This window comes from Pleurodeles waltl, chromosome 1_1 (assembly GCF_031143425.1).
Source record: "Pleurodeles waltl isolate 20211129_DDA chromosome 1_1, aPleWal1.hap1.20221129, whole genome shotgun sequence".
NCBI lineage: Eukaryota > Metazoa > Chordata > Amphibia > Caudata > Salamandridae > Pleurodeles > Pleurodeles waltl.
Genome location: NC_090436.1, coordinates 273627932 through 273651792, shown reverse-complemented (window position 1 = coordinate 273651792; position 23861 = coordinate 273627932). Strand labels below are relative to the sequence as shown.

The window sequence follows — 23861 nt, the reverse complement described above, 5'->3', positions numbered from 1 at the left end:
GGGAAACACTGCTGACTAAACAAAGATATTGTTTAAACCACACGGATTGTTTGGACTAATGAAGGCATTTCATGATCAGCGGGAAAAGAGACTGACTGAGAAGGAAATCATAATCAAGCTCTCATTTACCAGGATCTCTATTGGGCGAATTCGTAATTAATGAGAATGATGTAGTAAAATTCTTTCATGACACTCCTATGTTCTGCTTTACAACAGGGAAATATTTAATGGGCACCTATACACCCATACTAACACACACACGCGCGCACACTCAGGTTTGCACATGTTCACACACACAAATTTTGAAACTCATTAAGTATATGCGTCTGAGAGGTCATCAATGTGCCTCTTTCAGTCAAGGTAAGGTTAATGAATAAAAAATGCAGAGTACCTAAAGCATGGCAATCTCTATAAAGAGGCAATAGCGAATATCAATTTAAAAATACAAATTTCTTATTATTTCGCTCTGAACATACGTTTAACTATTTTTGCAGTTCAAAGGTCAAACATGTTAATTAAAGAAAAGGGGTTTGCTTTAGGCAATAAAATTAGTCAGTTAGAAATGGCCAGAGTGACAAATGGTCTTACAGATTTTAACAAAATTCGTCTTGACATTGCACTGAAAAATATTTCCTAATAATGTAAATGAACTATATACAGGTCAAATAGCTAAGAGGCAAAACAGCCTTTCTATGGAGCCCTCTGTTTTCACACAAGGTTAGCCCTGTTGTGAGCCTGCTGCATGTAACAAAATGGACCCAAATCCGACCCAAATCCAGCATAAAATGTAGGCCCAGATTTAATAGGGCCTATCGCCATTCTAACAACACATTAGCGTCATTTTTATTAGCTAATGTGGCGCTAGATGGCCAAAAACGCCGCACCATATTTACAAAGTAGCGCAATGCATGCATGGTGCCACTTTGTAACCCTGTGCGCTACATTATGCCTGCTCCAGGTATAATGTATACAAAGGGAGTTTTTCCCCATAAGGGGGGCTGAAAAAAAGACGCTAAGAAATCCAAGAGATTTCTTTGCGTAATTTTTTCCAGCACTTTTAAAGCCTCCATGGGCTTTGCAGGATGCAAAGTTCCGAACTAGCATATACAATTTTGACACTAGTTCCCCTAATTACCGCCATGGTGCGCCGTATCTTAGATATGGCAAACAAATGGTGGTGTTAGGGGGCGCTAAGGGGCGCATGAAAAGTGCTGCTGCACTGGGTGCAGCACCACTTTTCTTAAATCAGGGCCTTATTTAGGTGTTTTGAGGGTTTCTTTTTCAGTTTCTGAAAGCATGTGCAATTGAATTTAAAAAGTACCCCATCGTTGCATAAACACAGCGGCAATAAGCAATTATATAGCCAATATTAATATGTTTTATTCGGTCTCAGATATCCTGTCTGATCAGGAAATATCTTCATTTGGCTATATCAAGAACTTACATTGGTCTTACAGCCTGCCCATTGCTTTAATTAGTTGGCTTTGTTATAGCTCTCATTTGCTTGCTTCATAATTTGATGGCTTTTCTTTCTCTTACTTCTTCATCTTTTGTTTGTCTCTCCCCTACAGCATACCCTCTTTTTTATTGTCTTTTTACTGTACTGCTTATTCCTACTGAACTATTTGTTTTCTTTTTCTTTAAGCACTATATTAAATTGTGTGTGTTTTCTAGCTCTCTCTCTTGTGTGCTTATTCCTGCTAAAGACCCACTCTCGCACTCTGTGTTGCGCTTTCCCCTGTGTGCTGCTTTTCCCTTTTTTTTGCAAACCGGCTTTATCTTTATTTATCCCTCCCCATCGCTTCTCCCACCCTTAAAGGCAATTCCTGTTTTTTTTAGTTTTATTTGTTTGGAGGGCCTAAGAGCTACCATTTGCAACCAGGGGCTTCACCACAAGAAACGTATAATTGTGCATGTAAAATGCCAATTATTTAATAACCTTTCTAAGTGGCATCTGCCATCTTATATCGGTCAATAAAAAAAAATGGCACCCATGTCATTCTGTAGGCACACATTCATGGTAATGCATGCGTGCCTCCAGAATGACGTAACCAGCAGCAGTGATTGACATGGCAATCCTTTTTTCTTAGTTTTTGCCAAGACTACCCAATTTAGGCAAAAAACATTCCCCCTCATGCAAATGTTGCACACATCAGTAAAAAGCATTGTCTAGCAGATATGACTACATGGTGACATCTATTGGCATGACAGGTATTGTCGACCAGGTGTACCACCAGAGTAGAAAAGCACTTGTGATTAAGATGAGAGTGGAGATTTTCTGGCATGTTTGAATGTTCTCAGTGTCATCTTTGGAAAATGTAGCAGGGCACAGGTTTCACTGTCCAAAGAAAGCTTTTCTGCATAGTGGTTTTGGTTCAGTTTCAAAATACACCACTGTGCACTCCAAGGAGAGCACCACACTGTACGAATTTACATTACCAGACACACAATTTTTAGATACTGAAAACAGAGTTTTGCCATTCATATATATTTAAAGTATATGCTCTATGCATGAGTTCTATTTTTTTTACCAAATATTTATGGATTTATTTCTTACAGAATATGCGAAAATATGTTTTATGTATAAAACATATAATAATGTTTGGTGTGATTTTAAAATATCACAATATATTTTAGTCCTTTTAGCTGATCTCGAAATCATACAAGTGAATCACTTTGGTTTGATGGTTTATGGTTGCAGAAGAGCCATATTGAAATGTATAGTGATAGTCCAATGCAGTTTCCCTGTACGTGCTATTATTAAATGTTTGGACTGTGATGTCTGTCAAACAGCAGCGTTTTCATAACTCCAAATTCAAAGACATGGTGCCATGGGCTTTAATTTCTTTAATTTAACAGTATTCACACACATTTAAGTCTATAGTCGCTGCTATGACGTAATTCCTATGAATTATTGACATCCTTTCAAGAGTTAAACAAAGCACATGTTAAAACATGCTTTATATAAAATGTATACCAACTACTGGGCTAGGGTTGCATTACACAAACATTGGGATCTGATGCCAATTAAACCCAGTAGGCTCTAGGCTGTAATCTTGACACCACAACCATTTGATAGAATTACAGACTCGGTCGTAATGCATGGTTTCCTTTAATATTCAGCAGGATGGGTTGGCTATTTCAGAAACACCCCTGGCACCTATGTGACTGACGTGTCACAAATGTGATTCCAATCAACTCAGAATTCCATCCTCTTGAGGTGGGCAATCGAGTACCGATTAATTAGGTGATGCTAAGATCTATTATGTAGAGTTATTAGAAATGCCAAGCTACTAATGATTTCACCTTTGAGGTTCAACCAATCTTGTATAATTTTTTATGTCATAGTGGGAACACGATTATAAAATATATCCCCTATCGTTTTATACGTGTCCTGGTCTTTTTGTGCTGTGCTGGAGAGAATGACCCAAACATTTAGGGTTTTATACTAACAGATGCAGGAGCTGTGGCTGCACTACCCAATATTGCGCAGCATCAGTGGCCTTTTATAAGGGTAAGTTCATCGATGTAATGTTTTGGGCCACGTGAGAGCACACAGAAAGCTTTAGTGTCAATCTTAATCTGCTCGGCTGTGTTGGACCATTGTCTTTCAGCACTTTTGTACAATTTGACAACATCAATATAAGTGAACAAATTATTATGCATTTTATACTTCACTACTCAGGATGAAGAGACCACAAGATTCAATATTCTCATTTCACAAAGGAGAACAGTGACAGTCACATTAAGAATTCTAACTGTGCAAATCTTTTCTAGCTACATGGAGCATCAGTGTGTATGTATGTTTATAATGGGGTGCACAGACACACACACATAAACATACATGGGCACGCAGATGCATTTTTATATGAAAAGAGGGTGTTATCTTATTTTTAGCTACAATTAGGAAACAGAAAATTCATTTTTGTCATAACCAGAAATGTTTGGTCCTCCTAAAAATGTAAACGAAAAACGATGCTTTCAACGTGCCCTAAGAATAGAGGCGTGTCATAATTATAAACCTGTGATTCAGTTTTGGAGCTTCTAGTATTACTTACAAACTACTTGAATATTGACTCAACCAATATAAACACACACATGCAGACACTTATATTTTGATGTGGAAAATGTAAAATGCTATCTTTTACAATAGCTGAGAGCATGAGTGGCCATGAGTCATGAAAGAGAACTCTCGTAAGGGTGTCGATGCAAATATGATTTATGCCAAGGCACGTTTCTCGTGGATTTGCTAAAAAAAAAAAAACGTTTTCAACCAAAAACAGGATGCTATGGATTACAATTGTGCAGTAAGCTAAAATCACGGTCGAGAGGTCCTATGACTGTTAAGAGAGTTATTTCCGTTATCAAAATAATTCAAAAGTGCAATCTTTGAGGATGTAAACACTGTGTTTCTAATTTAAATTTCTCTGTACTATGGTACTAACTTTGACACATAACTTCGCATTATAATAATAAATATCTGATCTGCATGCGAGTTGATTAGTATATAAGCATGATGTGTTCATGTGTTATTGCCATTGTCTAAAAAAAAACAACTGAAAAAACAATAACATTGTAAAAAATTTGATTATTAGCACAATTATTCTAAACAATTTCTAATACTGATCTACACTTATTTTCACTCTAATAGTGTGTCTATGTGTGTGTGTCCCAATACAACATGCTATTAGGAGCAAAGGAGCAAGTGCTGTGATAGAAGAAGGGTTCAGGCATTTATTATTACTAAAATGAGTAGGTGAAATCCTTTGCTATTATCATAGTTCACAGGAAGACTCATGCCCATTGCCCTCCTATTCTTCATTGCTTGACATTATGGGCATATACAATGCAATTGTAACTGGTTCTGCTAAAACAACTGCATTTGACTTACATACACAAAACCATATATGTAGATGCCCAGACAGCACAGTGCTATCTATTACTGTTGTTGAGTGAGGAAAGAGGTAGCATGACCGACTCGCTGCTTCACCCTTCTGGAGTCATGACCCTCCCACACTAAAACATGGTAGTACCTAGCATATACTGCACAATGCACATCTGTAACTTATATGCGTAGAGAGAGAGAGGGAGACAGGGAGAGAGAAATCTACATACCAGATAACTGTGTAATATGATCCAGTGTTGCCATCAAAGTGTTCTAGTGATATCATAAACCCATAAACTACGAGGCTGAAAGCTGAGTGATTGGTAGATGTCACCAGAACCCCAAAATGGAAATATAGTACAATACTGCTCATATTACCAGTTGTGGATTTTTCTATTACACATTTATATTGCTGTACTTAGCTTGAAAAGGCAGATTTTTTTCAAACAGGAAAATGTTTGGTGAAGATAGTAAATACAATACTGGCGTGTACTTTTTGGTTGTGTGCAAGAAAAAGAAGTGAACATTACTTAACTTTGCAGTTATAGAGGTAGAATTGTAAAAAAAACACTCTTCGACTTGTTCATAAACATATTTTGACTGTGAGAAGTAATAATTATTGAAACTGTTCTCTTTAGGTTGAAGCTAACAATGGACACCGGTTAGATTTAGATTTTTTAGGCTTTGCGTACTTTTCTTGTATAAATTGTTGCTAAAAACAATGGGTAATGGTCAGGCCTGGCGGAATCATGCAGCTTTATGGCTACAGATGTTACTGCACAATAATGGAATTGGAATATTTCGTTTTTGTTTATCTTTCATAAATAACTGATAATACAGTGGAAAATGGTGAGGGCCAGTTGAATCATGTAACTCCGTGGCTGCACAATTAACTGCATAATTCAGAATTTGCCATATGTACAACATAGGTTTCCATAATTTCCAGGTTTCACAACATAACTGTTCCTAGCACAAACAAGAAACAATGACATGACAGCCCACAAATCACTCTGCAGAGCTTTTCTCTGTCATAGATATTGAGATTGTTCGACATCCAGTACCAAATTGTCTAACTTATGAGTCAAACCCGCATATTATGTATTGTTGGCCAGAACAAACAACCTAAACATTGTAACACCAGTTAGTGGCCACTGTTAGCTTCACTTTGAAGAAAAGGGCATCTCCGGGGTAACTACCACAAAATATACATTTAATATTAATATAACAAAATAAATAATGGGAAACATGCAATAAGCTTCTATATTGCGATCGATATTGGGAGTTGGTGACATTTGTAAAATACTTAACATTCGGCCTCATGGTGGTTATTGATGCAATCAAAACCTCCTGATGGAAATTTTATATATACATGAACATACACACACACACACACACACACATATATATATATCCTCATATTTACACACACACATACACATCTACATATAATTAGAGGATTACTAGTTATTCATGTAGTATTAATGGCAAATACTACCATAAAAGCATACAAAATATACCAGATATATAAAGTTGGAACAGGGTCAGTGAACTGGAACAACAACACCAGGGAAAGATCCTGTACTATACTGAATTCTTCCATCTGTACATCAAACCAATCTTAATCGCTCATGATGCTCATACAGCAGATAGTTATTTTACTGCCACATATAAAGAAGGGGAGGGCAATTTTAAAAATTCCATTACAAGCAGGGGATGGGTGTTGATAGATTTGTAGGCACAGAGAACTGAAGTCTGAGATGAGGGATCTCAATAATGGCAATAGCTGAATGAGTTAATTATACAAGGAGAACAACAAAAGCAAATGTGGCAGGAAAATGGGCTTTCCTTGTCGTAATCCTTTCTTCTTTGCCAATGAGATAAATATATGTATAAATAATACATTAACTGGGGAGAGGAGAACTTGCTCATATGTGTGCCACGGGGCAGCAATAATCATACCTCGCTCAGCAATGAAACATAAATGTGATATTATTCAGTTTACAATCCGTGAGTGTGCACACCCTCTTCCACACACACACTGATAAACATTTGTTGGAGAGGATTACATCTCTTATTCTAGACAATAGTGAAATAGTTAAGAAGATACAATTCTACATATGGCGCTTTTATTTCACATATTTAAGAAATAGACAGAACACATAGAATTAAACATATAATTCAAGACAATACAAACTTGTTCTTCTTTTTTACTTCAGCAAACAAAATTAGTCAAATTACATGAAAAGTGGCAAGTCTTTCGACAATAAATAATAAATTACTTTATAATTTTTTCAATGCAAGAGCAAACAAAAAAGTTTCCTTTTCTTCTCTTTATTCCAGAGAGAGAGAGAGAGAGAGAAACACTCTTATTTTTTAACCAATAACTATACACATCTTTGGGGAAAATGTTCTTGGACTGACACAATGTACACACAATCCCAAGACGCTTGTGGCAAAATAGAGGTATACCTTGTTGCAACGCTCTCTAGAGAGGTTATTGAAAAAAAAATATTCAAAAACCTTTTAAAGCAGTGTCAGTTGTGGGTTAGGGCTTCTTGAGAAATGGGGGATGGGGAAAGAGGAGTCATTCCCGTTAAAAAAATACAGCCACATGCTAGAGAAGACCCAACTTTACCCCTTGTAATAAGAGCTTAAAGCATTGCACGCCAACTCAGCTCTACCTTAAATCCAGAAAGGATCCCAACAGCAATTGTCCATTCTGCTGAGGCAACGTCCAGCCTGTTCCACTGGAATCCCGTTAGATCTCCTGTTTGGCAAGGCAATAGTCGAGCCATATTCAATAGATAAACAGCACCATTGGTATGCGGATGGAATTCATTTCTCCTTTTCTCTGTCCTTTGTGTTGCACAGGGGTGAGGGATGCCGAATAATATTTTCTAGGGCGAGAGCCATGAATATAAATCCTCTACGTTATAAAAAAAACGTCTTTGAAGTACTCCTCCGTTCATTGGACATTGTTTTTCGTTGTCAATCCTAGTAAGATCCCATGATTGTCTTCACAGTGTTGCTACCATACCACCTTGTCGTTAAAACAGACATCGTGCATTTCATGGAGCTGTCTTTCCTATGTTCGGTTTTATAATAACTCGGTCATTAAATACTTAGTTTATTTTCTTCTCAGGAGACTATGGTCACAATTCCCATTCTTGCTCCAGCAGGAAAAGCCGTAAGTGAGTTCATGAAGTCGCTCATGCTTCAATGGGACTGGCTACCATGCTGTTGGGTGTGTCCGGGAGCTGGGAGGACATTGATGCCACTTCACTTCCAGTGGAATTGGAGCCTGGTCCCCCTTCGGAAAAATTTACCTGCGGAAAATAGGTCTTCAATTAAAAGTAGAAGAAGGAAATAAAAGTAAATCCTGACATATGCAAAATATTATACAAATAAAACAGTAAACATCGGATAATGCAATAACATTTTATTTCATTCTTTGGATATGATAATTTTGTCAATGCTTTCACATAAAATATTCTCTTTATTGAAAGAACAATCAAGCCTAGTTTCAGTTTAGAGTGCCATCTACTTTGATTGTCATCACATTAGCTGTCTTCACAATGCTACATCCAACCCACCCTTTCATTTACTTACCCATTGTTAATTTTCCAAATTCTAATAGTTTTACAGATGTGTTAACAATGCTAATGGACTTTCCTGCTTTATACTAGTAGCTATATTCCACAGCTAGATCTTTAAGGTAAGCAATCAGACATAACAAGAGAAAAAAGTATTCCACTAGCCATGCCCTCAGGTCAGGGAGCTTTCTGTTTGTCATCCAATTAAATGTAAATTGTAAGAATACTGGAGGAAGTGTTGGGGGCACATTTCCACAATGCAGAGAACACCCATTTGTAATACCCAGCATGCAGTGATTCTAGAGCAAGGACTGTGGGGAGGCTGATAGAGCAATGGAGCAATGGGCTTGATGAAAGTCCATTAATTACTGTACCCTGCCAATTAAAAAAAAAAAATATATATATATATATATACACACACATATTCTCATATATATATATATATATATATATATAATTAACTCACTGAGATCTTAAAATTCTGCCAATTATTTTGAATTTGATTAATTCTCCCTTGAAGTCAGTTTAAGCTCTTTGGAAGTTTGTAAACAGCTCTCTTTTTGTGAAACATCTTTTTTTTATCCTACTACAATAGGCACATTAGATATGTTGTCAAACCGTTGGCAAGACCTGAATAAAGGGAATTATCATAGTACACAATTCTGTTGATACTGCAGCTGGCTACTGGGGTGTGAGGATTTTGACACTTTACTATAGGATACATCACTTTATGCTTCTGCCAATGCTCTGGGTCTGACAGTCATGGCCAACAATATTCTATACTTGTCTCCGCTGCTTAGTTTCATGTGCTCTTGTATTGTTTGGCAAATAAGACTTTCACAGTTTGTGTTCTAAAACAATCAACTTTCCCACTTTTTATTCTCTGAAATTTAGCTGTCTTAATAATGAACAGGCCAGTGGAGGGCTGAACGTATAGTTATTTAGGTGTTGAGAGGAATATTGCATAAACGGTAACAAAATTCTAATTAACAGTGATGATTAAATAAAAGTAATTAAAAGTAATGTGTTTTAATGTGATTTCCTGTGACAATGTGTAGTAAGATACAGAAAAGAAGATCTACTTGGAGTAAACCCCGATCAAATATTGAAAAACTGGATTGGTGCAATTCTAGGAATCAATTTATGGCATGAGACCCAATACTTCAAGCATATGAAATCTTTTTTGAGAAATTGTAAAAACTTTGCCATTTCTGAGCCTATTTTATTCTTGCAGACTGACAAATGGACCAGGCTAGAGTAGGACATTATCAAACATTTTTTATGTCAAATTACAAAATGCACTTTTTTGTTGCACAGTTTTTAATTCTTAACAAAATTTCACCTGTGCTTTAAAAACTAATATACAAACATTTGTCAGTAGAATTTTACAGCTATACAATTCTGCAGGAGACTTCCCTCCTGTGGAGTACATGATAATTTATTAATAGATCTCTATTCCTAACCCAAATGAGTAAACACTTACACAGCCAATTTTCAAGATTATAATTCAAGGCGGATATCCTGTCCGCCTTATTATGATCTCTGTAGGGTATCATGGGATCGTAATAAGACAGACATGATAGCCATAACGTTTGTGACAGAGTATTTCCCTTCACCAAGACCTAAATCAGGCCCTTAGTAGTGCTTTGAAGTTATCACAAGATGACACACAGCACTTTCGAGTGAAACAAAACACAGAAATTACTAAACGTATTGGAAGTTCTTTAAATTGTTCTACTTGATAATCTTCCTCCATGTTGATATGCAAATTGTCACTAGCATTGCCAATTAACTTATATAATATTCAGGCCATAATAAAGACTTGTTCCCACTTATTTTAAACCATTAGTTTCCACTAATGTTTGACAAGCCAGATTTATACACAACAAATTGTAATCCATGTAGTTATATTAGTTGTATGGAATCAATTAATGTATTACTAGTAACCTTCAACTACCATCCTTTAGTTTAGAAACTGATGACATGTTAGGTATGACAAGTTAGGTATCTGCCCAAAGAGCTTCCACTTTCTGAGAAATGCCACTTACCAGTTGCTGAAAGGCAGGCTGATCTATGTCGCTCTGCAGGGCAAAGTCGCTGAGAACTTTCCAGGGTGGCTGGTAGCTCTGCACTTCTACTGAGTTGGCCTGTAAACCACCATCGTGCCTCTCAGGACTGGCAGCCACCATAGGCGTTCCCGTCATCCCTTGGATGTTCTGTAAACAAGCATGACGTCATGAGAAGGCAGTTGGCTAACTTTATTGCAGGCTGACTATACAAGAAGGTTTTGAAACTTATCTATATATCCTCCTTATAGTCTCATTTCATTTAATTGGTTGTCTTCAATGTCAATCAATTTGTTTTTCTAACTCTCCAGTATGAACATGTGTCATAAACTTCGACCAAACACTATAGGTGAGATATTTTCATTCTCATCTTCCAGCATTTCAGCTGGAATTTTTCCCTATGTGATATAGCAACATTAACTCTGACACAAAATCTCGAATAATTGTTTTTTTTTTTTTTTTTTAATGGGGGTTATTTATTCAAATGTCATACATAATGAATTTTTTACACCATTATTAATATGCTGGCATTGAAAAAGACCAACCAATTCATCAATCCCTCTGTCACTACCATGCCGTTAATTCGATTGCACTCATCCTTAATATCAATGTTTTTTTTCTATTATAACACATCCTATCAACACATTATGGATAATAACCGTTATCATCATGTGCAGATCGTTTAATTCTGTGACTAAAGTCCAAAAATATCTAGAATTGTAGAGCACTAGCTATCTAAAGTTGGGTGTTTCAAATAACGGGTTCCTAGTACCTGCGCGGCAACCACAGAACACAAGTGAAACTTGACTTGTCTATGACACTGGTGGAAGCTTGAGATACAAATCACACAGTACTTGATAAACCTAAACATACCATAAAAATTGTATGTAGTAAAGGCGGCATCAGGATCCACCCCCAACAAAATTATTACACTATTGTGGAAGCACAATCAATAAGTATAGACAGTGAGAAAAGAAGTGACAGTGGGTTAAACAACACATTGTCCCATGACGGTTCTCTTGTCCTCCATCCTCCTTCCAGTCCGCCTCCTCCTGAGAAAAAAAATCTGGTCTCTCCTCCCACAACGTGAATTTATCAGTTTTCTTAGAAATTGAATAACAAAACTGTCCAGTCAGAGTAGTCCACTAAAATCTTCCGCCACCACATCACACCTTCATCCCTGTACTCCTCAACAGAGGAAACATGCCCCAGTATTTGTTCTATTCCACTCAACTACCTATACAGCAAAATTAAAACGTGCAGTCTTCTACTTATTTCAACTCCTTCTTGTCCTCCACCTGGGCCCTTGTAGACGAATAACTTTTATAGGTCATCTTTCTGCTCTCCTGGCCATACCATAACCACTTTGGAAGCTGTTTGGATCAGAGCTCTTTGTTTTTGCTGGGTTTGTTTTGGGACCATCGGTCTGTACCCTCCCATTCCTACAGGTCTTAAGCTAGTTTTCTGCCTTGGCACATCCTGCAGGCTCTCTGAGAGACGAGTGACCTGTCCTCAGTTGCCCATAACCTCCCTCAGGTCTGTCATTCTCCAAAGGCAGTGCACTCAGTTCATCCTAGTGACAGGGAAAAGCGAACATTATTTGATCCGGTCATCTTTAACCCTTGGGCACATCGGGATGCCACATCAGTCGCTCCTGGTGAAAGGTTATCAAGATGAAACAGTGGCCAACTGCTCTCTACTGGCACCTCAAGTCATCTGCTTTCAAGAGAATAAATCCCGGAAAGGCCACATCAGTCTCTCTTCTTTCGAAATCAAGTGTATGGAATACCTTTAAATGGCATGTTATTACCAGTTGTTATTTTTCAGCATTATAAATACGAGGCTTACGTTTTAAATTAACTGCTGGATGAAATCGAGTATTTTTAATATTATAAATAAGGTTTTGCGGTTACTGCTGATCGTATTATTAATATTATTTAAACAGGTGTCACCCACAAATTATAAAGGCAGCTTTCGTCGGATAACTTATTGTTAGTACAAGTGGGTCCTCTTTCTGTTCTACTTACACCTCTGTACAGAACCCCCACTCCTCACAGGGCCTTGTACATGTCTGGGAAAACTCCAGAAATAGACACCCCTTCTTGCTATTGTCTCGCCATCTTTCTTTCCGGGTACAGAGTCGCAGGTCTATCAGCAGCACTTGTTCATAATTTCCTTCAAGAAATTTCCCAGTCCCTCAGTTCCACCCAGACGTCGAGCTGGAGCCAGCACAGGGCTCTGGAGCCCTGCATGCAGATTACCGGCAAATGTGCAATACCAGGCCCAAGTAGCCTGGCCATTCCAGCCTACCTTTACTTGTGTACTAATATTAGTTAGCAATTTAGGCCTGTGTGGAAGGGGATGAAATGTATTCTATACAAATGTACACTTATTGTTCCCCCTTGAGCACATTTTCAGCTCTGAAGTAAAACTGTGATGACCTTTAAGTCTTTAGGGACACTGCAAACACCCAATCACAGGGCAGTAAAAATAAATTTCATTTTCAGCAGTGAATGGCTGCTGGTCATTCAGTGCAAAAAACACATATATTGTTCCTTTTTTCTCTTCCAATTTGCAGAAGTTGAACAACATGTTCCTCAGGAATGGTAATCCCACGACACAGCATCGCTTCCAAATTGTTTTCATTTCTATGAATGAGCTTTTACCTCTGCCTGGCAGCTGGCACGCTTTTGTGAATCTTGGACAAAATCCTCTTGCATTGACAGCACACCAGTTAAATGCAGCTTTAATTCTGCAGGGGTGTCAGAGCAGTGAAGAGTATTATATGTGAGTCCACCTCAGGTCTGCGTACAAAGCCTGCTGCACTCAAGACAACAGACAGTACTGCAACAGACGTGTTAGGGAGCCAAGGCACTAATGTCAGAGAGTAGACGGCACTAATCTTGAAAACATATGAAGGTCCCTACTCTCGTTATGCTTTTTTGTGGTCCTCGTCTGAAAAGCAAAAGCCGAGTGTAGTTTTAAGGGAGATTAAAATAATATTGCAGTCTAATGGCGGTATAAAAGCTTCGAGGCCGCCTCCTCTGCACGGAGGAAACATACATTCACAAGCTCTTTTCTCATAATGCATTTTAATACCTGACTCCAATTGTCTAATGGCACAGACTAAATTCTCTGCACCCTGCAGATTAGGGAAGGCACATTTGTTGAATGTCAAGAGAATAAGTATGGGAAATTTTCATTTTGTTTTCTGGATGCTATCTATATGTGTACAAACACCTCATTTTCGCAAACAGAATAATAAGCATGGGAAGGGTGCTCTGGAGAGAGACTAATCAGGAAGGCAAACCTAAGTTTGCAATTGCCAGGTAAATATAATTTTAATACGAGGCCAAACGATTAGTCAGAAGTTTACTATAACTGTCGTTATTTGTGGTGCAAAAAAACACGATAGTTACTCCCTGAATGCAGCAAATCTTAAATTGACATGATGAACATTTAGTAAAATTAAGGTTTGCACCAAGCTAATGTGCGATCCAATGCATAACAAAGGAAAACGAAACTTTAGATCAAGGTACTTTATCTGCAAGCATCTTATCTATAAACGTTATTGATTGTGAGGAAATTAAATAATACATTGAAATTATTTTGATAACACTGTATGCATTCCTTCAGTAGCAATATTTAAGCTACCTCTTTTTTTCAGGCTAATTATGTAATGGGGCACAATACCAGTTGTGCTGTCCTCACTACAACAAGCGATCATCTGAGATCTGAAACAATACACATGAAAGCTTGAATTACTATATTCTTTGTTTGTTGCTAAAGCCAGGCTAAATCTGTTCCATTCAAATGGCCTCCCCTCAATTGCTAACTCCCAAGAACCAATGGAAATAATTAGGAATCCAGGAATAATGTGTCTCATTTTCATTCCTGCCACAAAAGAAAATTGTAACTAACAGTGCACACTGTCAACTATGTAAGCTGAGCAAAAGTATCGCCCTTTTTAATCATTTTAACTACAAAGTGTAAGTAGCGAGCATCCTGGTGCTAACTTTCCTCTATGCCTCTGTGTGTGTGTGTGTGTGTGTGTGTGTATCTATCTATCTATCTATCTATCTATCTATCTATCTATCTATCTATATATATATATACATATATATATATATATATCCCCAATGTGAAACTGTGAAACCTCAGTTAGGGCAAATCCTAGCATTTTTGTTGTCCTGAATTTTTAATAGCACGACGTATCTTACTTACACTAGGTTTTAAAAAAAAAATGTATTATAACCTGTAGAAATGCGCTAGCACTATGTTTCAACACCAGTGATATAACAGAACTTGCTCTATTTAGAAAATTTACGAACATAGTAAGTAGCAAAACGAAATCTTTGCAAAGCTAACTGGTTGTAATTGGCACAAGAACCCTATCAGCAATCGTGACTGCTTTAAATGATGACTAATAGGCATCATGCTGAAATGTTTGAAATGCCTACTTTTAAAAATGGTTGTGTTGTCTTTTTGAGTATGTGCGTTAATAGAAAAAAACATTTTAACATGTTGTACTATTTTAAATTGATCACAATATGGTGAGAAATTAATTATTTGTTTTCTCTTAGCGTCAGGTGTAATTATTTTAAAGATTTTAATTAATCATACCAATAATGTTCTGACAACCGCAATAGCTGGAGCCTAAAAAGGACAGACACATAACACCAGAACTGAAGTCCGTAGACTATCTGTCATTGGAACATGATAATGCTTTGAATGATCACAGTACATATTGGGCTTGGTGGCCAAAGTACCCAAGCAAGCTGACGTGGCACTGTTAACCTACTCATAACCTGAGATGCTAGAAAAATATGCTGTTACTCCAACTGTCTCCAGCTACAAACACTACAGTGTAAAGACACTAGTTACACTGGGCCACAAGTACTGCAAAGTCTAAGCCCTGAACTGGGAATGTAGATCCCGGAAGGAGCTGAAAGACGCCTTCTTTTTTCAGTCCTTCCTGGTGTAAGAAACAGAAAAACAGGACTTGGAATAAGGTTCTGCTTCAGCTACGAATGACTAGCTGTTTATATTTTTATTATGTTTTTCCCCTTCCCTTCTTAGATCCCGTTGACCTTTATAAATATCAATCAGTATATATATATATACATATATATATATATATACACACACACGCATATTTACATACATATATATTACTGCAAGAAGGGAAGCTACAACTCTTTCATTCTTTCTAATGTAAGACCATTACACTGCTGCGACCAATTATTACAATTCGATTTTAAGGGCAATCTTAATTACATCAAGCATATATCACACATCAACTTTAGTAATCTGAATAGTAATATAGGGACATTCAAATAATTCAACTTTGCAAGAATAGGATCACTATGTTTTACTCCCTCTCTATGTTTCTCTGGACTGTTAAGATTTTTCATTGACAAGGTCTTTGGAGACTGCAGTCACTTACAGTTTTGTCGTTGGGTTGCTGCTGTTGAAGCTGTTTCATCAAGATGCTCCTTTTTTTGTCCTTGCAGCGCTTGTTTTGAAACCATACCCTGATGACCCTGGGACTGAGGCCAGTCATTTCCACGAGCTGCTCCTTCATGAGGGCATCAGGCCGAGGGTTGGCAGCGTAGCAGGTCCTCAAAGTGTGGAGCTGCTTTTCATTTAGTACAGTTCGGACTCGGGTGGTCTTTTCTGGCTGCTTGTGTACGTGCGGTCGGAGAGCGGGCTGCCTAGCAGAAATAGGTTCTGCTGTAAGAAAAGTTCAGGAGAAAGAGAGTAGTTTTTAAACTTGCAACATTGAGTGTGACTTTATGACAATGATATTAACTGAGAAGTCTCTGTGTATGTACATATACATATATACATTAAGGAATGAATAATGATTTTGTGTAATAAAGTCTTATTGCGGTATGCATTTTTTTTTTATATATTGTAAGGCTTGAAGCTGAAACAATTAAATTAATAATAATAACAATATACACAAATATACACCACACATGCACACTGTTGAGGTATTTGAAGTTGTAACCATTTTTTTAAATCTAAAATCTGCAAATAATACATATGTTAGTAATAATAATGTCTTGTCTAAGTATATCACTTGACTATTAACACTAAAATATACAATTCCCACACAGCACTGTCCTAGGAGCGCTCTTTAACAAATGTGTTAGAATATTAGATCTGCAAAACGGTTTAGTGTCTGGCAAGCGGGGCCCTCCTCAGAGAGGACCATTTCCTCACAAACTCCTCTGAACTGTCATCTGATGTTCAACTTTATTCTCCCCTTGTGACATATGTGAAATGTGTTTGTATTTTAAATATTATAATAATAGCCCTAGGCCGGGGTGCAGGGTATTCGGTTACCAAGTGTGAATCCTGTACGGATCCATCCTATGTGCCTGTGCTCTACAGTACTCACTGTAATGTTGCTGCCTTTTGTTCCCTATTTAAAAAAAAAAATAACCTTGGATATCAAAAAATATATATTATAACAATAAGGTACAGAACAACAACTTTAAAAACTACTGCACAAACTGTGGCACGGCCATGGCAGGATATTCTTTGTTTTTGCATTTGTTTCAGTCCATCTGAAACACAATCATGTCACAAGCCAGACAGTACATTCTGTGCTGCTCCACTTGGGCTCTACGGGTTAGTTTTCTTCAGGCTCAACAACCTAACATCAGAAACCTATATAAAAGTTTCATGTGGAACTCAGAATTCTATATATGGCCCACGGCAGCAAATTCATATTATTTACCTGCTATGCTAAATTAAGATTATAAACAAGCATGTTTACACAAGAGGCAGCCTTCTGTATGCTGCTCTTCTCGCCTGCAATGATGCTTCAGACTATGGGACAGATCATTATAGTACAAAACACATTTGAGAAACAGTTGACAATTAAGTTTTAAGCGAGAAAACACTTTGGACTAATACATCATACTGGTCAGTCTGCATGTGTTACACGTGGCTCGGGAACCCAAGTCCTAAATGTCCCACTATAGGCATTCTCGAGTGACTGTGTTGGAAGACAGAAGGCCTGCTGGAATTAGAAACTGCTTGATGCATGGTAAGCAACACAAGGTACTAGCTCCATAAGGGCGATGGGGGTGTTTTTACCCCTCGGGCATGCACTGCAATCCGTCTGTAGTGGAAACCAAGAAAGCTCGGCCTTTTCGTAAATATAGAAGATGAAAATGACCAATGTGGTTGGTTGCGCTTTGTCGCAGTGGATGTGTGCACTACTGCGGTCACAGGGAATGCATTAACTGTTTGTTGAAAAGAGCAGCAGCCTCCCAGCCAGGCACACGATGTTTATTTGGTTAAAATATACTCAGCAAAATCTGATTAAGTGAAGCTTTAAGCGCAGCAGACGGTGCAGTCTGCCCAAAGGCATGGAAAAGATTATCTCTGTTCTCCCTGAGGTACCAGAGGCTTTGTCATCTAAAACCAGTTCAATATGGATAGATATTTCCAGTGTTCAGACAAATTAGCCATCACTGACTGGAAAAATTACCTGCGCCGCTCTTGTTTGTGCCACAGTTGTCTGGCTTCTAAAGATGTTTATAGTTTGTTGCCCACTCCTGTGGAAGAAAAGGCAGGGCTACTATAGATCTTTGAGCAGGGAAGCGCTATAATAGTGGATTTTAGGGGACACTTTCGGTGAATGGCATTCAGTGTTTCAAGTAAGCAGGCTCACTCTAAAGGCAATTACGAAAGATTAGCTTGTTGACAGTTTTAAATTACACCCTAAGTGCCAGCCTGCAGTTACCAAGTCTATCTCCTTTCCAGAGTCCCGCTTTCACAAGCACACACATGAAATTAACGTTTTCGAAGAAACAGATGTAATAGGATTTTCTGGCACAAGGTAACAATGTGGCCCAGGATGCCCCTCAGCCGCTTTCATTCTCAATGAGTAAATTCTGTATTTAGACTCAATTCTGAGAAATATTGCCTTATCTGTTCCTGATACTTACACAATCCCAATATGTAGTCTAAATGCTTCCTAATGCATAGGTAGCTATTTATGGTGGATAAGCTCTGAATTTTTTTAAAGTTAAGAATTGCTTACCTAGCGTTATTTGCAGCATGCAAATGAAGGCACTTGAGTTCTTCAGTGCTGCTGGGGTGCACTGTTCACCACTAAAAATGTTGAGAATCAATGGAATTTTAGCCTATGGCTCACTAGAGTGTTACAGGATGACGTCCTCAGGGAAATGCTACATCCCCTGTAACACATCTTGTGGCCTAGTTATTTTTGCTGCTGCAGCAGTGATATACAAATCTCTTTTAAAGAGCTGCAGCGGGAGAGTTCCAGCGTCATAGTGTTCAAACGACAGCACCTAGATAATTACCCCTTCTGCATGTACCTTTCGTTCGCTATGACAAATGCATGCAGGCTCTTCCCTTAAATGTGGGCCTGGATTCTATAGTCTCCCTTTGCAGGCCCCAACCTCCATCAGAAGGTTGTACAAACCAATCACACCTACTCTCATTCTGAAAGCAGGTCTCCTGTTTTTCACAAAGGGTTACACTTGTCTTCAGCAAGAGGGTACTGCATTATGGACTGTATGTCCCAAGAGTAGACACTACTACCTGGGAGAGCTGAGAGGGCACGAGGTTGTGCTTCCTACATTAATCTTGATGGTTTTTACAGGATAGCAGGTGGGAACATCTCAATGCAGGGGAGAGTCCAGAGACAAAATGCGTAAATTCCATAATAGTATTAGGACACCTATAGCTCTTGTAGAACAAGAATTTCAAATAAATGATGTCAGTGCGTTCATAGACTAATAGTCCCTGCAGAAAGGATCCATGGGCTCCGTCCAGCTCTACAACTCTGTTAGTCTATGACACTACAGGGTCTTTTATGAGACCCCACTCCATATGACTCAAATCACAACAGACTTTCCTGATGAACGATGGAAATTATACCCCAAAAATGCAATTAGCACATGCACATATAATGGACACAGTACACAATGGGATACAAGTGTCAGAAGCGTGAGCAGAAAGTTGCACTGCTTACGTGTAACGTGCTGGGTGAGCCTAACACTGATATAAGTCAACAGCTGTGGCCAAAAGTAAGTGAGGGATTATAAGAATGAAACAGCGCAGTTATCGCAGTTTCATAAGCAAAACTAGAGTGTCAGTGGAGTGGTCCAAATATCTATAAATGAAAACATTCAAAATGAAAGACTGATGGCTGGCAAACGCTGAAAATGATATATTAGCATATCTTATTCTTAGACTGACGCTGTGCAGACTAGTTACAATTAACTCAGAATGCTCAAAATGCATCTATCAACAAGACTTGCCAGTCACAAGAACAATTCACCCAGAAAATGAAATCTTCCACATTAAAAAAAAACAATTTTAATAGCCTAATGTGGCCTACTGTATGGAAAGGAGGGTCCATGCATAAGTTAAATATGCTCCTATATGTAAGATCCCTCGTCCATGCATAATTTGAACAAATTGCTAAACCATGTTTATATTGTGTATGTTCAACTGAATAGTGAAGGATGTAGCAGTAAACATAAGGACCTTTGTTAATCTGGACCATAGGGTCTGCCCCTACCTAAAATTACTTTGGTGTGAAATATGATGTTATGCTTGCAATATTACGTTATATCATTCAACATTTTGCCAATAAAAGTAACTGGACTCTGTTTAGATATTTTGATGCAGGAGAAAAGACGAGCCTTGAAAGTGCACATCAAAAGCACAAGGTATAAAAATCCTAAAATTGAACACTATTTGTACGGAGGATCTGTGGAAGATTTATCGTTTCACATCATGCAATGTCATGTGTGTGTGTATTTGCATGTCTCTATATGTGGTTACCAGGGAGTAGACCATTGGATTTTTGTGTGCCCCGTGGAAAATAGTTTATGCCTTGATTCCCTGCACATATATGTTAGAGTGTTTCATGCAGCATCACCATTGTAAGGGCAGTGGCAAATGGAATTTAGAATGTGGACCCAATTCGTGAAGATATTTGTGTATGCTTGGTTTGCATACACATTTATATAACGTTTTTGTGAGTTCATAATTACTTTTGACATTCACAAAAACTGTTATATTAAACTTGTAAAAAGATTTGTTCAGTGGCCAGGGAAGATGTTTCATTTATAGGATTAGAATACAATGGAAGTATGAAAACACAAAGAAACGTACTTGTTTGTATAAAATGACAGACTTTATCCCACTCTGTTGCCACCTCAGAAAGAGTCGGAGGTTACCTCTGTCATGGTCAGGGGAAAATCTGTTTCCAGGGCTGGGAAGGACAGGGAGCACCCCTAAACGTGGTGGAGGAGTGAGGAGTAGGGGTACTCCTAGGGAAAACAACAATTCCCATCGGCGAAAAAATACTTTATCATTAGCACGTACATATATCAACGTTTGGTTTTGAAAATATGGAATTTACACACAAAAAACGGGAATACTGCTGGGAAAACTCCGACAGCAGCAGCCTCCCAGGTTCACTCCCGAAGACCTTTGTCAATTAAAGACAAATCAGAAAACTGCGTAGGAGCGGATTTGTAATAAAATTGGTGTATGGGCCCCGTGACTGTAACACAAGGATACGAGATACACATTCTTGGATATGGTTGGTGACTGCGGAAAACGCATTATGTGCAGTCGTGAAATAAAATATTATGGCTTATTATATTTTCAGTTAGGAGTGGGAGCTTGTGAGGATGAATGGTTTGTGTGTGTGTGTGTGCGCGCGCGCGTGTCGGCGCGTCCGTGTGTGCGCGTGTATTTGTAGATGTGCCTGTGTGAAAGCTAAACAGCAAGCGAAGGACCCGAGAGTACACTAACATGCGGCACGTGGTGTAAGTTATAGTTGTTTACAGGTGTATGTGGAGATAGTATGTCGAGTAAAATGTCTGAGTGGGGCTGTATTTTACAGTTCTGGGGTGTGGGGAATGACATTCGTGGGCAAAGAGCTTCTCTTGAATAGTTATGAAGGTGTATAGCAAAGCATGTGTATATATCATGCTCACGCATGCGAATATAAGTGTTCGAAGCCTTCTGAAACAGGGCAGTATACAGTCTACTGAAAGGCCATATTCTGCCTCCTTGTTTCAAACGGGTTAAAGGGAGGGGGTCTGCCATAGTAAGAATGGGCGTGCCTGCCATCTAGAGGAAGCTGACGACATAGCAACGGCTATAGATTATTTTGAAACGAAAGAAGGACCTCTGTTGGCTGGAGTCAGTGGGGCTGTTTTAGTCCTATTACTCGGCTGATTGTGAGGATCTTTCTCAGACTAGACACGTGTGTACGTAGCTGAAGAAGTACCTGCCATCTGCAGAGGCCGAGCAGGGTGTAGGGGGCTGAGAGGGTCGGCGGCCCCTAGGCTGGCCCTTTCCACCACGTCGTGGTCCGCCCGACAGAAGAGGCCGTCTTCCCGCAGTGCAAACTCGTCGCCAGGAATGAGCTGCCGGCTGCACGCCACGCAGCTGAAGCACTCGATGTGGTACACCTTGGACCGTGCGCGCATCACAAAGTCATTCTTACTGAAGCCAATGTTACACTTTGCACACTTGATTCCGTACAACCTGTGCCAGCACGGACAGAAAGAAAACAAGGACATCAATTAAATGATAATGCACAATTTTCACACGTAATTCTGTACAACCTGTGCCAGCCTGGACATTCTACACTGGGGCTAAACCAATGAAGCTGTGTGTCCCAGTGTCCGCCATTCGCAAACAGCACTTTCTGCGGTGTGTTTAAACCACCGAAGCTCGCAGTGTCCGCCCGGCACAAACGGCACTTACTACAGTGTGTATAAACCACAGGGGCCTCAATGTCCCAGTGTCCACCCGGCACAAGCAGCACTTTATACAGTGTCTATAAACCACATGAGTCTCAGTGCGTCGGTGTCCACCGGCACAAGCAGCACTTTATACAGTGTCTATAAACCACATGAGTCTCGGTGCCTCTGTGTCCACCCGGCACAAGCAGCACTTTATACAGTGTCTATAAACCACATGAGCCTCAGTGTCCCAGCGTCCACTCGCACAAGCAGCAATTTCTATAATGTATAGCAACTACTGAAGTTCTGTGTCGCACCCTCTACCTGGCACAAGCAGCACTTTATACAGTGTCTATAAACCACATGAGTCTCAGTGTCCCGGTGTCCACCCGGCACAAGCAGTACTTTACACAGTGTGTATAAATCATAGGAGTCTCAGTGCCCCAGCGTCCACTCGGCACAAGCAGCACTTTCAATATTGTATAGCAACTACTGAAGTTGTGTCGCACCATCCACCTGGCACAAGCAGCACTTGCTATAATGTATATAAACTACTGAAGTGCTGTGTTTCACCATCCACCTGGCACAAGCAGCACTTTCTATAATGTATATAAACTACTGAAGTGCTGTGTTGCACCATCCACCTGGCACAAGCAGCACTTTCTATAATGTATATAAACTACTGAAGTTCTGTGTCGAACCATCCACCTGGCACAAGCAGCACTTTCTATAATGTATATAAACTACTGAAGTTCTGTATCGCAGTATCCACCCGGCACAAGCAGCACTTTCCATAGTGTGTATAAATCCCGTGAGCTCTCAGTGCCCCCTGCGCCAACCTTCAGAACTTTCTACAGTGCATGAAAACCCCAGAAACTCTGTCCCAAAGTGTCACCCCACCACAAGCAGCACTGTGCATGGAAACCACCCAAACCTTCAATATCCACCTTGCACACTCAACACTTTCTAAACTGTGTGACAACCTCCCTCGCTCCCAGCGTCCTTCCTCGTAAGCTGCCTTTTATCCACTGTAGGTAAACTACTGAAGCTCTCGTGCCCTAGTGTTCGCCCTCTTGCACACGCAGCACTTTCTACGGTGTGTATAAACTACAGAAGCTTTCCCTGTCCACCCTTTCAATAGGCACTTTTTACAAGGAGTTTAAACTATTGAAGCTTTTAGTGTCGGCCTCACTAATAGCACTTCCCAGTGGCCGCCCTGCTGCACACAGCACTTCTACAGTGTGTATACTTCACCGAACCTCTCGGTGTCCCAGTGGCCGCCCTGCTGCACAGGCAGCACTTCTACAGTGTGTATACTTCACCGAACCTCTCAGTGTCCCAGTGTCCGCCCTGCTGCACAAGCAGCACTTCCTACGGTGTGTATACTTCACCGAACCTCTCGGTGTCCCAGTGTCCGCCCTGCTGCACAAGCAGCACTTCCTACGGTGTGCATACTTCACCGAACCTCTCGGTGTCCCAGTGGCCGCCCTGCTGCACACGCAGCACTTCTACAGTGTGTATACTTCACCGAACCTCTCGGTGTCCCAGTGTCCGCCCT

General features: G+C 39.4%; 1 protein-coding gene across 6 annotated transcripts in view; it reads right to left on the bottom strand.

The window, feature by feature from the left end:
- Positions 1–6996: 6996 nt before the first annotated feature.
- ISL1 (ISL LIM homeobox 1) overlaps positions 6997–23861 on the bottom strand; it is a 37975-nt gene continuing 21110 nt past the window's right edge. For 2 of the 6 annotated variants that reach the window (XM_069221628.1, XM_069221669.1), the window contains exons 3-6: positions 21844–22103; positions 15991–16277; positions 10527–10694; positions 6997–8226 (exon numbers count right to left, since the gene is read on the bottom strand). In XM_069221628.1, coding sequence (XP_069077729.1) covers positions 8095–8226; positions 10527–10694; positions 15991–16277; positions 21844–22103 — 847 coding nt within the window. In that variant the 3' untranslated portion in view covers positions 6997–8094. The remainder of the gene's footprint in view (positions 8227–10526; positions 10695–15990; positions 16278–21843; positions 22104–23861) is intronic. The other 4 variants (XM_069221648.1, XM_069221678.1, XM_069221638.1 and 1 more) reach the window with 4 other exon arrangements.